This window comes from Trichophyton rubrum (assembly GCF_000151425.1).
Source record: "Trichophyton rubrum CBS 118892 genomic scaffold supercont2.2, whole genome shotgun sequence".
In the NCBI taxonomy this organism is placed as follows: domain Eukaryota; kingdom Fungi; phylum Ascomycota; class Eurotiomycetes; order Onygenales; family Arthrodermataceae; genus Trichophyton; species Trichophyton rubrum.
In genome coordinates, this window is record NW_003456427.1 from 1514371 (window position 1) to 1528922 (window position 14552).

The following is a 14552-nucleotide window of genomic DNA, read 5'->3' on the forward strand; positions in this document are numbered from 1 at the left end:
CTGACGCCGCCGCACACATATACCTACTTAGCTTCGTCTTTGATGATGAAAATAAATCAATAAAATGGCATTAAGTAGGGTACCCTCTTGATCGTTAAATAATAAAAAGCAAGCAAGTGGAAAGGTCATAAACATTTTAACGGCCTACGCAAAATGATCCGAGAGAGACCGGTTTACTCGTCTTCCTCATCAATCTTTCCGTCCCGTCCTTGTCCCATATCCTCGTCCTCTTCAAAAGTGTTGGATGGAACACCGTAGAGACGGAGAACAGGCTTGTTAGGATCCTTGACAAGAATATATTTCTTGACGGTCTCCTCGTCACCCTCTTCTTCGTTATCATGACTGCGGATAAGGTCGACAATGGTCCGTACAATGCCCCATCCATTATTGATGTTCAAGTTCATCTGTCCGGCAAATTCGCGGGGTTTGTAACCCATGACACCAAGTATGATATGAGCAGAAGCGGAGCGTGGGTTGGCTCTGGCAATGAAACCGAGCTTGAGAATGTCCGTCTTGGCAAGGAGTGCCTGGGTAGTCCATCGGGCAAGCTTGCAGTTGTTGTTCTTCATCTCGGTAGCAACGACGGCACCACGCTGTGAGGAAAGCTTGTTGCGCCAGTCAAGAGCACCACCGGCACCAGGTGCTCTATGGTCAAACTCGTTGAGGGCACGGAGAGTGACAAGGTGGTCGTCTCCGCTGACGTTCTTGATCACTGCATCAACTTCGGTTCGAACAACCATGTTAACTGGCTCTTCCTCTCCGCCAACAGAAAGATCGAAGCGTCGGTATTTGTATGCCTTGGAAGCAAGAGGTTCCGTTTCTTCGGAGGGGTTGTAGAAGGGGTTGCTGTTGGGGTAGTCGACCTTGGAAGTGTCTGACTCTACCACTGTCTGGAGGGTGAAGTTGTGGTTGATGATGGTGGCCTCAAGAGCGAGAGCACCGGGGGTGTTAATCGGGTCGTGCTTAGTACCAGACTGAGCTTCAGAAACCTCGAGTGGTGCGTCGGTGGCATTCTCATTAACGGTGACTAGATCGATGGAAGCATTATCCCGCTTATCGAAGTAGATCTTGTCACCTTGCTTAACGATGACAATATCCCAAGAATAAACACTGCGAGGAGCACACATGAGCATTGAAAGGATATCTGAAGTGGCGAAAACAGTAGCATCCGTCTTTTCGGACAATTCTTGAATGACGGGGTCGGCGGATGTGGTGACGTTGTAAGCAGCGCGGTCCAAAGACTGCAGCTTCTTCTCAGCACCCTTGACAGGAGCCTTGTCGTAGGACCTATCATAGTAGTGAAGGAAACCATAGGTATCAATGTCCTGGCCGTCGGGAGTCTCGAGGTTGAGTTTCGCGAGGCGGTTGAAATCGATTTCCTCCAGCACAGTCCACTCTGGTCGAATGGCAATAGAGCTGTCTCGGTTTCGCTGTGGCTTGTCATAGTCTTTCCAACCGAAACGTCGGCCACCACCACGGCCTCCTCGTCCACCACGGCTGTCGAAATATCTGTCTCCTCCCTGGCCACCACGACCACCTCCAACTCTCTGGAATCCTCCCCTTCCTCTCTGGGGGCCACCTCGTCCACGACCGCGGAAAATGGTACCACCACCTCGGCCGAATCCGCGAGACTTGACGGACGTTCGAGTGTTGTCGACAACGGAGAAGCTTGATTCATCTTCGGCGACCTGAACAGCGAACAAGCTGCCAGTCCCAGCACCGTATACTTGTTGATCTGTACCAGGACCCGTTAGTCGAAAATGTACCCCTCACAAATGAAAATAACCGTGCTTTACTGTTCCAAGGAAAAGCCATACCTCTGTAATTACGGTTGTAAGCCTGTCGTCCACTTCGTCCGTCACGGCCATCTTTGCCCTCTGAACTCCAGTCAGCCATGCGGCCTAACTTATCACCCTTTGAGAAGGGGGCGTATGGGACTCCATCGAGCGTCTTTTCGGTGGTGACGGCCGGTCCCCAGGTATCATCGGAGGGAAGCGCGGACACAAGGTCCAAAATCGATAGCGGAGCCATGGCTACCTCAGTCTATCAAGAAGGCAAGCTGGTATTCTCAAAGTGTCTTTTGATCGTGGCTTTTTCTCGTTGCTTGATAGCGTCGATATTTTTTTTTTTGGTCCTTTTTTCATGTGGGTTGAAATCTTGGCTCGCCAGGGTGGATTATGTAAGCACATACTACCGCAAAGGCCGAAGAAGTCGAAGACATGAAGAGGACCAACTGGATATATTCAGTGTTGATGCCCTTGATAGGATGATTCTGGGTAGACTGTAGCGATGGGAGTAAAAATACTAAGGCAATCCTATTAAGTTATTTGCCGAAGTTGTAGGCGACATACAGACATCCCTCCCCTGTATCCAAAAGACAAAATGTAACAATAGCCTGAGGGCTAGATCTAAGAGTAGAGGGAAAGAATGTAAAGTGCATAGGGGCTGATAATGTATTAAAATCAAGATGAACTCTCCAAAAGAAAGGGAAAAAAAAAGGAAAACGAAAAGGAAACATCATGAGTACATGTCCAACACGTCCGCACTTTGGATCGGCGGAGAAATTAACGACGAGCTGCCGTCATAACTGGCAATCGCATAGTCCATCTTGCTTGTCAACACACTATTTAGCGAGTCCATTACCTCGAAGTTTTCAAGGACAGCACCAAACCCGTAGCAGCGGACTTTTGCCGCTAGATCACTCATTATATGTGCAACGTCCTCGCGGGTCAGATAAGGGTATGCGTCATGGTTTCGAAGAAGCTGCAGCGCCATGATCGGAGTGATCTCATCGTCCGTTACCAACTGCTTGCTGAGGTTGAGTAGCGTATTCAGGTTTGCAGGCGGGAGGTCGTAGGTTTTGGTTTCATAGGTTTGGCCTCGTTTGGTGTTGGCTATGACCGACGATGTTGGACATGTTGCCATCAGTGAGTGTCCGGAGACTGCTTCTTGGTTCTCGTCGTCGTGTGCCCTGCGGCAAAGGAATTCCAAGTGCCAGTTGCATGGCTTTTCAAGACTGTAGTTATTATACTGCGGTTAGAGAGGTAGTTCTTTGTTCTGTGATCAAAATCTAGCCACTCACTGAAGGACAAAATCTATCCCAAGCTGCGGATCAACATCAAACACACCAGGGGTGCTACTGACCAAGGCAGATCCGCCACCAATGTCACTAGATGATAAAGCATTACCCGTAGCGGGCACAGGAATTGCCGATTCAAAGTATGGGTTATTGGACCCAACGGCCGGCAGCTGCGCCATTTCCGATGTAGTGGTTCCAGGGCTTCGACCGGAGATGGAGGCCTCTGGAGTACCTAGGTAGTTCATGTTGCCTATATCAGGGGCTGTTTGAGAGAGTGAAGGTGCGACGCTGCCTCCATAGCTACTCTCCTGCGGGGTACTCTGGACGGGAGCGCCGCGTTTCTCCAATTCAGCCTCGAAGTTGATTCCGTGAGATGCAAGGATCTCCTTTAGCATTCGATTCTCGTCTCTCAGCTCCTCTAGAGCTTGTTTCTGCTGCATGATGGACACGTTTGCGCCTTCGATATCAGTGGCATAACCCTCTCTCAGGCGGGTTATTTCCACCTCTAGGGCCCGGATATACTGTTCCTTGCGCTCGCGGTGTGTCCTTTGTGCTTGTCTGTTCAATTCCTGTCTTCTAGTCTGGGCTGGCTTGCTATCTGGCTTAGGACCACGACGCTTCGGCTGTCCTTGCTGTCCATCTGTATTGAGATATCAGAACAAAATCCGAATGAAACAGAATAGACTGCCCCAACTTACCGTTAGGTAACTTCTTTAGCGGGTCACTGAAGTTTCTGATAAATGGTAAATTCGCCAACGACGGCTTCTTGATGGGAACAATTGGAGGCCCTAAGCAAGCAGACGCAGAGTTGTTTCCGCCACATGATCGGTTAAGCTCAGGGGTCGTAGGCAAGAGATGAGTCTCCCGTTTATGAATACGCCTTGAGCTGACCCATCATAGGCGGAAACAGGTGCATTGACTGTAAGTGTCCGTATCAAAGCCATGTTCTGCAACCCCTTGGAGGGCACAGAGGACGACATTGAAAGAAACACATCCCCACGCAACGAATCCAGCCGAAATGACGGCCATATATACCCCATATAAAATCCCAAACGTGCATACATGCGACAATAAAAGAAAGGTATTACCAAGGTAGATAGAACATTTATAAAGCAAGCATTGTGTAATACGAGACGGACAGCTGCAGACGTACCTGGATCGATGCCGGTGGGCACGCTATTAGCGTCGGGACTGGCCTGCGGTGCGCCTGAGGCCATCTTCAAAGACCGATAACGATTCGGAAACAGGCGAATTAACCGGCCGCCGTGGCTTTATGTCCTCTCAAGGCTGTGTGATATGGACCAGGTAGACGGGCCTGGGGGTCGCTCTAAATATCGGGGACCGTTCAGCAGCTGGCTGACGTTGGTGGCTGAGCGCTTGCACACCCTGGCCAGCCCGCTAGCTAGCTGGAGATCGCGGGAGCAGCGTGCTCCGTACGGCGGAGGCAGATCCAGCTATCGATCCCGGCCGCAGATGGTCCGATAACTCGCACCGCTCGACGGTTCTGCGCTTCTGATCGGGGCCGCAAGCAGTTGGCCTCTATCTCGCTTTTTACTCTGTGGTTGTCGGTTCTCTCGTTCTTCTACAAGATATTAAGAGAAAAATGCAGACTGCGGGCCAAGGGGGAGCGGTATTTTATACAACTCACAACAAGGTGAGCCGATATTTTTTTGTATTTTTGTGATGCTATTGGACAAGAAGGTTATAATACATTAGTCAGCAGTACCGCCACGCTTACTTGGCGTATTTCCTGAAAGTCGCATATCAAAAAAAGATCGAAAGACACAAAAAATTAGCACATTTGGGGGTGATAAAGCAGGTCAATTTGGGGGGAATTTCAGCAGATCAACTTGGGACGGTGGTATGGGGCGGTTGTGGGTGCAGGAAAGTGAAACTGGGGATTAAAATAACTAATGATCGAGCAAGGAACTAAGCGGAACCAGACTCAGAGGTGTCACTCTCTGTTTCCTCCTCCTCCTCCTCCTCCTCCTCCTCCTCCTCCTCCTCCTCATCATCATCATCATCATCTGTTGCTGTATCTACGCTAATATAGCGAAGGCCGAGGTTGGAGACCTCCTTTGACATTTTGGGGCTGTAGGTGGCTCTCCATAAGGTGGACACTTCATCATATTCCGTCCAGTGAAAGTCGATCTCCAGAGTGATACCACGATCAGTCAGAGACACGGCAAGCGATCGGACCTCATCAATGTCCATATATTTCCGTACTTCGTGCTCACAGTTGTGGAATTGATTGAGCTCCAGCGTAACATAGGCTTTCACTGTCACTTTTCGGAACCCGGGAGGTTTGTTTGTAAGATAGACCTTTAATTGGTTCATGACGGGCATTACACTGTAATTCTGCAAATAATCCTCACGGTAAGGGTATGGAAGCGTATCTATCAGAACCAGGGACTCCAGGTTCGGTGGGAGGGTCCAGGAAAGCAAGGAACCAGTCCACGGACGCAAGCCTATCAATATTTCTACGGGTATCTCTAGGTACGAGAGATGCTCTAAGTGTCTGAGCGAGTAAACTGGGATGCCGCGGAACCAGCTGGGGTCTTCTTCGTACGCATAGAATCCCATGCTACTCCAGGAAACGCCTATGGTAAGCTCCTCTAAGGTGCCGGCGACCTTTCGAAGGTCTATAGCCAACTGTCCAAAGTCAAGCTCGGAGGGCACCAGCGACTGGTGGTTATAGACTTGATGAGTATTGGATGAGTATTCACGGAGCAAGCAACACTCGAAGACCTTTAAGGCTGGTGTATAGTTCAGGATATCTCCGACCGCGGAGATGGATAAATCGCAGAACTTGAGACGGAGAGTGGTAAGGTACCGGTGTGTATTAAAAAGATCTTTTCGCATGATGTTCATATGGCTGTCGTGAGCACTCAACTCTAGTGTCCTGATATTATGGTATTTCATGATTGCAAATTTCCCAGAGGCCGATCCTAACTCTCCCGAGTGATGGCGAGTGTCTCTTATGCAAAGCGACACATGTTGAAGCCGAGGGAAATGGTTGTACCCGGGAATCGGTGAAGACAGGCAGGCCAACATGGGGGCTATGAATTGGGAGTAGTAGAACAATTCTGGCGATATATCTATCGATGTAAGAAGGTCAAACTGAGATAGAGCTACGGCCAGCATTGCTTCGTCGTTGCCTTGGAAGAGAGCGGCACGCCAGATCTTGTTCCATGTCTTATTATGTTGAAGGAAGGGCTTTTCGTCCCTGCGCTTGAGACCTAGGTCTATGAATTTACGGGGTACAACTCTTTTACGGCTTTGGATGATGTTCTCTTTATTATCGTCGTAGAGTGGAACGGGGATCCAATCGTCTTGAACTGGAGTATGAACATGTCTGACGTATCTGGCGAACCGTGGGCATTCAAGGATCGTACGAAGCAGTAGTTGAATCCAGGAGGTTCTGTATTGGTTAATTGCTCCAGGCCTTCCTAGGGCTCTAACATCTGACTGCCTCTCGACCGTTTCATGTATCGAACGGAAGAGTGCTCGCTGAGCTGGCTCACGAAAGTCTGTTGACACTAATGAAAGGGAGAGCAGGGACTTTCGGTCGCACTCTTCAGCGATCATGCAGCGAATTTCAGCTGGAAGAAACAGAACCCGGCCCATTATGAGTGAATCGGTGTTTTAGGAGGAGGTTTAAGGGGGATTAGGACGGTATAAGTTTGAAATTGTCTGTATGAGTTTAGAATAGTTGTAGTGTATTAGATGCGGATATTTTGGCGAGTGAGCGGTTGTAAGTCGGTGGTATGGAGTAAATGGTAAAGTGTAGAGGGGTATGGTGTAGAGGGTATGATGTAGAGGGTATGGAGAAAGGGTATGGTGTCGAGAATATGGTGTGGAGGGTATGGTGTAGAGGGTATGGTGTAGAGGGTATCGTGTAGAGGGTGCCGGCAGGAGATTGTGTGTTGGGTGGGCATCTCATTTGAAGAGAGAAGGGTTCATACATATACCCCGAGTTGACTCAAAAAAGTCATGGACGTCATCGACCCCCTTGATCCAAAGTAAAGGCGGGTTGCGCGCTGGATCGGATTTGGTGGCATCCAGAAAGTCTCCAACCACCATCAAACTGAAAACTCTACATAGATATCATATTCGCCATAGATATATACTATCACGGCGCAGCGACTTCGTCAAAATAGCCCCAGGGGTATTTAAGTAGCAGCAGGCCGTTGCATTCCGTTGCAGGTCTTTACCCATTTGTTGATGGGTAGAGTCGTAGCCTCTGCAGCCACTCTCCATGCTTCCAGAGAGCCACGGCCTACCCGTAGTCCCCATTATGGTATCTTCTTTCCAGTCCGGTGAAGCAGCGAAAAGCGTCCGAATCCCTCGAAGGCGGACGTTGCAGTCGAGTATCAACATGATTGACCAATGAGAATCGCCCGTTGAGATTTAAGCATAATTCGGATACTAAAAACGTTAAAAATTTCTGCGCTTAGTCATTCTGCCAACCCCTTTCGTCCCTGCGTGTTCACCGCCCAACCAAAAGCGGAAAGGGCAAGAGGTAAATAAACGTTTTCAAACGCAAAAGCGCAGGAAAGGACTTTTGGACAATCTTCCAGCGTCTGCGTTGACTTGACGTGCAGCATGCAGGATACAGCCGTGCTTTTACGTCCAAGATGTGGTTACACAAGGAGGCTCTTGACGTCTCGTGTCTCTTCCTCGCTCCATATGAATTCTCTGATACGCGCATCACTGATGCTGACTATGTCGCGGGTTAGAGCACTGGAGGCGATGTCTCTGGGAGGTCGATGACGCAGGAAGGAAGGCAAAAAAAGGGGCAAGTCTGGTACCGCTTGGTTAGGGCATCACGATGGAAACTCTAAAGCTTCAGTCCATTTCATGCGTGGCGAGCATAGAGGTGGTGGAGAGCATCAACTGTCTATACCACTTGTTTTGATGAGCCGGGAGAGAGAACTACGCCTAACTTCAACAGAATCCAACGGAGTCCTGGGTTGCGATCATATTTTGGGCCTGAAGAGAGTCGCGGACCGCTACCTTCACATATACTTTCTGGCTACGTCAGATTCTCTATCGATAATCGGTGTATATAAAGGCAGCACACTGGAATATAGCAGTTGGCCTGAAAATTCGACACCGAATTCAGGACATGCAAAATATGGGTCGCAAACCAATTATCAGCGTCTTCGCCTTGTTGGTGCTGTTTCTGAGCCTAGCATTCTTTGAAAAGCTGGAGTTCTCAGTATCTTTCAACAGGTATAATTTGTTCCTATCGGGAATGGAATTCGGCTGCAAAAGCGGCAAATTTAAAGAGCCAATGTTCAATTTAGGTGTAATTTGTTCTCTAGCTAACTATTCCTAGCGGTCGCTCCCACGAGTCAGTTCCAACCGAGGCTCCAAAAAGTCAATGCTTGACAAGGGCGGAAGCCGAAGTGGTCCTTCAGAAATGGATTGATGTAAAGATATCTCGGAAATACGAGAAACAGCATGAACTGTTTGACGAAAGCTTTCGTCTATTTTCTGAGAGCCAGAACAGTGTCAACGGCGGTCGCATGGTATGCCTGTTTCCTCCTCTTCTCCCTTACCCATTGTATTAGGCAGTGATAGGTGAATGCAGCAAACAGAAGAGCGTGCTAATCCATGTATCCAGATCTCACTCCCTGTATTCTATAACAGAAATGAACTTTTCTGCCATCTTAATGAAAACGACCTGTCCGCTGCGGGCGGCATCATTGATGTGATGGCCTGGGACCACGGCTGCTACTCCATCGCATTCAGGTTTACGCTGCATGCTGAATCTCGGCCTGGCATGCTGCCTATCGCGGGTGTCGCTTTTATCACGCTCGAGCCAAATACTCACAGAATCAGGGAGGTGTATGAAGAGTTCAACAATATCGAGTGGCTTAGGGGGCATTCATCTTGTCCGAAAACTGTGATCGAGTCGGACCCTCACAAAGGAATTTCGTGTATAGTCTTTGCATAGGCTATTGGATAAATATGGAGTACTCTAAATATGTATGGAGCAGGAACAGAGTATCGTCAAGCGGCTATCGTCCAATGGCGTGTAGAGGAAATTAATAGCCGCAGGCCGCAGGCTCCACGCGCTAACTAGTTCGTCCACATCAGTGAAATCTCCTACATTCTTCCAAACCACCAGCTTGCCAACCTCGCCGGCAAGATAACTACATACCTACCATACCAACCATCAGCACATACAGGCATACACAAAATGCACGTCGGCCCTGGTCCGAGTCCCCTGAACAGCCCATTGCCAACACATACCTTCCTCCCCCTCGCTCCTTGATCCTTAATGTCCCAGCTCTCGACCAGCTCCAGCTCCAACTCCAGCTCCGTCGAGGTATTAGTCCACATATCCGCTCCCGGCAGCGTACGAGACGACACGAGATACCGCTCGCACGCCTCGGCATGTCTAGCCTTCGAGCCCGGCAGACGAACGCGTCTCACGCCACTGGACGAAGAAGCGCCTCCCTCCCTATCAAGCAAGGACGAAGGCGAAACCACCTTCGGATCGTTCAGTAGTTCCTGGCCATGTACGCAGGAAGCACTGTCTGGGCCGGAAGCGCAGGATGGCACGCCCACGCCCGCGCCTACGCCAACACCTCCGTCAACCGTGCCTGATTCAGAGGGTGGTTCGCCCATACGTTACTCGGAAGCCGAGTCTGATCGAACGGATACGCCGACGCCGACGCCGACGCCGACGCCCACGCCTACGCCGCCGTTGACATGGACGGGTATAGAGCGGAATACCACGCCCAACGCATCGCCTATTAAGCCTGTACCGGTATATATTTCCATTTCATCTGAGAGCACAACCCTGTCGGAGCAGGAGGAGGAACGCGTGCAGTCGCAGGTATCTACGCAGGAAGCTTCCCAGCCCACGCATACAGATGTGGTAAGCGATGAACTGCATTTCCCAATGGAGATTCATCCGCCTCACCCTGTCCCGTCGTCCACAGCGCGGTTCAAAACGCATCTCACGCCCGCGCTGCGCATGCTCCTTTCCCATCCGAAATTATCCCGTCGGTACGCGCCGGGGTATACCGCGCGAGACCTCCGGGTGTGTGAGCGCGGATACTGGTTTCTACGCATACCTCTTGTAGTCGATGGTGGTCGGGGGTGGAGTGCTGAGCGGTTCATGCGGTTCTGGGGGTATTTGGGTGAGTACGTGGGTTCGGGCCGGGCAGGGTGGGGGGTGTGGTGTGTTGCGGAGGAGCAGCGGGATGGAGGAGGTCGGGCTGTGGAGGTTCGAGTGTGTACGTGGGGAGAGGTGGTGGGCGCGATGTACCTTGTTCTGTACATGGCTAGTGATAGGGCGATAGGGTGTTTGGAAGGCGTGGAGTGGCGGGATGCAGGTGAGCGGGCGGTGATACGGATATAAGAGAATAGATTAATGGAGATTTATTTTTTGAGATAACTTTGTAGCGTACACTGATATGACGGCAACCGACGGACAGACAGACAGACATATGAAAGACAAGAGAATGCAATGTAGGTAGGTAGGTAGGTAGATGTAGGTGGTGAAGATAAATAGCTAGAGATGGGAGGGAAGATGGAAGGGAATAGGTTAGTAGTTGAGTTCTCCTCCTCCCGCACCCCCGACGGCATCGAGATCCTCGTAACTCTTCAAGCTGCGGCCCTGCACGGCTTCCTTGGGCCCCATTGCCTGCTGCGCGGCTGCATCCCATCGTCCGCCCGGCACACCTGGCGCACCAGCACCCATAAGCGCGGTGGCCGGATGACCTGCTGGAATCGGCATGGAGACACGTCCGAACATCGAGCGAGAAGGGGACAACCGGCCTGCTCCCGGTGGACCGGACATGGGATGCCGGGTTGTTCGGCGATCGTAGGGTCCGGAGCGATGGGAGTGAGCGTAGCGGCCTGCGCCGCGCCGGATGACGCCTGGATGGTGCGGATGGTGATGCAGGCTGTCGTGCGGGAGCATGTTGAGCATGGGGTTAGAGCCGGCAGCGTGGTTGGCGACGGACATGCCGTTGAAGGAGGCTGCGTTGGAGATGAAGGGCATGGTGTTGTAGTTGAATCCGCGCGGGGTGCCGGCGGGTATGTGGCCTGGGGGGAAGGGGAAGTGGCCATTGCTAGCTGCGTCGGAGCGGGTGGGTGAGATGTGTGCTGGATCGAGGGCGTAGGCGTTTACAAGAGAGAGCTACGACGTTCGTTAGTAACAGGCAAGACATTAAGTGTAAGATATTGTAGACCAACCTCGTGCTTTATCTCGGCGAACCACTCCTCGTGGCGCTTCTCGACGTGCTTGCGCCAGAAATTATGCGCCTTGAAGAGCTTGGTGCACTCGGGTACCTTGCAGCGGAACTTGGATTCGTCTTCCTGCTTGACGAAGCGAGCGAGTTCATCTTCGACGGCTTCGTCGACGGGTTTGCCTCCAAGCTTCTTGAGATCTACATTCTCCGGCTCGAGGATCTGCATGAGCTTATCCTCAAAGGTACGCACCCAGTTGAAAGCGCGGTAGATCTGCTGTTCGCTCTTGGACGAGAAGCGCGGCGGTTTCTTCTCCTCTGCGGGCGAGGCGGGTGCTTCACCTTCTTCCTCTTCGTCGTTGTTATTGTTGTGAGCGGCGGCTCCGGCGGCTACTGTGTTGGTGGAGTCCTTTTTGGACGGGTAGGGGGCGCCTATCGCGCTTGCACGGGCGGCTGATTTGGCGTGGGTGGAGAGGCCGGAGCGAGGCCGGCGCAGGTGGCCGCCGGGACACTTGCGGACGAGCTCGTGGACGGAATCGGACTCGAAGACGCAGTAGAGACAGAAGTTGTGGACGCGGCGGAGGTATTCGACGGTGAGGTCGAGGGTTTTCTTCTTTGCGAGCAGGTCTTCTGTGTCTATCTCGTCGGAGTCATCGAGGTCTGCGTCTTCACCCTCTTCCTCCATTTTGCCGGGTGTATCCCCGTCGTCGAGGAGGATCATGTCTGCTTCAGGGTCGAGATGGCTGTTGTGGTTGTTGTTGCTGCTGTTGTTGTGTTTTACTTTGACTGGTCCGCTGACGGGAGGCTGGAGCCAGCCCTTGCCGCGCAGGTCTTCTACGCGCTCTTCTATCCTGGCCATGCCATCTGCGGCGTCCATGGCAGCGTCGAACTTGGCTACGACCCTGCGAGCAAGGTCGAGGTCTCGCTCTATGCGCTCGGGGGCCGAGAAGAGGTCCCAGAGGGCCTTCTTGCGCGGGTTGGCGGGCGGGACATGGACACCGACATGGCAGACAAAGTCACCTCTGACGGGATCTGTGATGGTCTTGCCATTGACGGCTTCCAGGGCTCGTTCGGCGAGGGACTGTGAAGCAGCAGAGGTATTCTTCTGGTCTGCTCTTTCGGAATCCATCTCCCCTTCCTCTTCTTCCTCTTCTTCGTCTCGCCCGTCTCCCCGGTCGACAACGGCAGCAGCAGCAGCAGCGGTATCATCTGCGGTTGTGGGATGTAGCATGATCCAGCCTATGCGATGGTACTTCTTTGACGGGTTGGGATCACTCAAGCTGAGCCACCTGAACCCGCCGTCGACTTCACCGAGATGCTCTCTGCAGAACTCTTCTATCTTCTCGCGACTGACATTGGGCGCAAGGGTCTTGATGAGCAAGGCCGGCTGGAGGATGGAGTCGTCTCTGAGATCTGCTCCGCGCGCAGGCACCAGGTCGAGCACGCCCAGCGTCTCACCCACGGCCGTTGCTTCGCCTTCTTCCTTCTCGACTATGCCTCCGGCTCCATCACTTTCGCTCTTGTAGATGCCTTCAAGGGTGAACTCGTCAAAGACGCCGGATGCAAGGTCTGCACACCACTGGTCATATGCCGAGACGCGGAACTGGGCGAGTCTCTGTCTGAACGGGTCGCGTATGTCGGGCACGTAGCGCTCTCTGAACCACTCTTCGGCCCTGTGCATCTGGACAAACTGCCTGGCGAGCTTCATCTGCAGGTCCGCCTTGTAGGCGTCGTAGGCGGTCTGTATCTGGGCCCGTTCACGGTCTCTGTCTTCCCTGGCCTCTCTCTCGCCCTTGACCCGTCTGGTAGCGGTAGGAGGGAGGCCATGTCGGACCCGTTCTTTCTCTTCCTTGATGGCGTTCTCAGTGCGCCACCACTCGGCGAAGTAGTTGAACCCGACCTGGTAGTCGAGGGTGAGGGGGGCGGGGATGGGATTTGAGCGCGGCACAGGCTTAGAAGACGTTAAAGAAGAAGAAGAAGATCCATCTTGCTGGCCCGGGATGTATCTGTCTATGTTTGCAGCGCCGGGGGACGGGTGACGGCGGCGGCTGTAGTAGTCCTCTCGCCGGTCTCTGTCTCTGTCTCTGTCGCGCACCTCTCTCTCTGGCTGGTACCTGTCTATGGCGGCCGGGCTCCTGGAGCGTCTCCTCCTCCTGTCAGCTACAAACCATTAGCATTGCCGTCAAATAAGAAGAAGTAGAAGAGAGACGTACGAGAGCGGCGGAAGTCGTGGTGGAAGGGATCCTCGTCGGCCCACCTGGGCTCCGCCTTGGGCGCTGGCGGAGAGAAGGACTCGTAGTCCATGAAGCTAGCATCTCGTTAGAGGAGGAGGCAGAAGGAAGGAGAAGGAGGAAGCAGAGAGTAGAGGAAGAGTCAAGGAGGCAAAGATAGAGGCAGCAGAAGACATGACTGGAGATGAAGACAAAGAGGAGCAGAGGGAGAAAGGGTATTTAGTTACCAGCAGAAGAAGAAGAAGAAGAAGAAGAAGAATGATGAGAAGAGAATAAGATGAGATGCCTCTTGAGAGTGACTGAAGACGAGCAGTTGCTGGACAGCGAGATCGAGCCAGCAGCAGCAAAAAGAGGCCGGAAAGAGAAGAGATGAAGCTGAAGAAGCCTCGAAGTTGGCAGCGACGGGAGTAGCATCATGTGACTTCACTTAGTCATTTATTAGTCAGTAGTATTAATAACATATTACTAATTATCCCCACTTTGACGTCCCTAAAAAAAGGACCCGCTAAGCCTGAAGCGGTTAGTGGATGTGACGAGTGAAAATAAAGAAAAAAGAAAAATAAAGAAAAAAAGAAAAAAAGAAAATCACAAGAAAAACACAAGAAAATAACAAGAGAAGAAGAAAAGAAGACGAAAAGTTGAGATGAGATGACGATGACAGCTGTATACATAGTGACAACGCAGGCTAAGAGATAGCAGGTCAGGCTTAGACTCAGGCTTAGGTTTAGGCTGTCTTCCAAGGTTATCTCTCCTTCCTCTCCTTACTAAGCCCTGACTAAGCCCTCACCGCTGCCCAACCAACCTCGCCTTCTTCTCGCCTTCTCTTCTTCTCTTCTTCTCTTTTATTATTACTTTCTATTATCTTCTTTTCTCTCTGGTCTTTCTTCTCTTCTTCTCTTCCTGCCCAACGACCTTGCGGTGAGTCTCTTCTTCCTCTCTTCTTCCTCTCTTCTTCCTCTACTTAAGTCTCTTCTTCTTGTCGTCTTCAAGTCCTCTTCCTAGTCCTAGTCCCAGCCTTACTAAGCATCCCCC

The 14552-nt window shown here is 51.7% G+C and overlaps 6 protein-coding genes across 6 annotated transcripts; 2 read left to right on the forward strand and 4 right to left on the reverse strand.

Annotated features, from left to right (window-relative positions):
- Window positions 1-173: 173 nt before the first annotated feature.
- Window positions 174-2031, reverse strand: TERG_02139 (eukaryotic translation initiation factor 3 subunit D; the record flags this gene model as incomplete). Its single annotated transcript, XM_003237370.1, has 2 exons — window positions 174-1735; window positions 1818-2031. The coding sequence occupies 2 exons, from the start codon at window positions 2029-2031 to the stop codon at window positions 174-176; spliced, it is 1776 nt and encodes a 591-aa protein (XP_003237418.1).
- A 979-nt stretch (window positions 2032-3010) lies between these two features.
- TERG_02140 (uncharacterized protein) lies at window positions 3011-4296 on the reverse strand (the record flags this gene model as incomplete). The annotated part of the gene is made up of 4 exons (XM_047747866.1): window positions 3011-3016; window positions 3145-3719; window positions 3778-3867; window positions 4233-4296. 4 exons carry the CDS (start codon window positions 4294-4296, stop codon window positions 3011-3013), a joined length of 735 nt encoding a protein of 244 aa, XP_047603833.1.
- Window positions 4297-5008: 712 nt separating this feature from the next.
- On the reverse strand, window positions 5009-7430 carry TERG_02141 (uncharacterized protein; the record flags this gene model as incomplete). Its single annotated transcript, XM_003237372.2, has 1 exon — window positions 5009-7430. Exon 1 carries the CDS (start codon window positions 6704-6706, stop codon window positions 5009-5011), a length of 1698 nt encoding a protein of 565 aa, XP_003237420.1. The 5' UTR covers window positions 6707-7430.
- A 786-nt stretch (window positions 7431-8216) lies between these two features.
- On the forward strand, window positions 8217-9041 carry TERG_02142 (uncharacterized protein; the record flags this gene model as incomplete). Its single annotated transcript, XM_003237373.1, has 3 exons — window positions 8217-8314; window positions 8421-8613; window positions 8709-9041. The coding sequence occupies 3 exons, from the start codon at window positions 8217-8219 to the stop codon at window positions 9039-9041; spliced, it is 624 nt and encodes a 207-aa protein (XP_003237421.1).
- A 327-nt stretch (window positions 9042-9368) lies between these two features.
- Window positions 9369-10457, forward strand: TERG_02143 (uncharacterized protein; the record flags this gene model as incomplete). The annotated part of the gene is made up of 1 exon (XM_003237374.1): window positions 9369-10457. One exon carries the CDS (start codon window positions 9369-9371, stop codon window positions 10455-10457), a length of 1089 nt encoding a protein of 362 aa, XP_003237422.1.
- A 186-nt stretch (window positions 10458-10643) lies between these two features.
- Window positions 10644-13593, reverse strand: TERG_02144 (uncharacterized protein; the record flags this gene model as incomplete). The annotated part of the gene is made up of 3 exons (XM_003237375.1): window positions 10644-11240; window positions 11297-13449; window positions 13503-13593. 3 exons carry the CDS (start codon window positions 13591-13593, stop codon window positions 10644-10646), a joined length of 2841 nt encoding a protein of 946 aa, XP_003237423.1.
- Window positions 13594-14552: the final 959 nt, after the last annotated feature.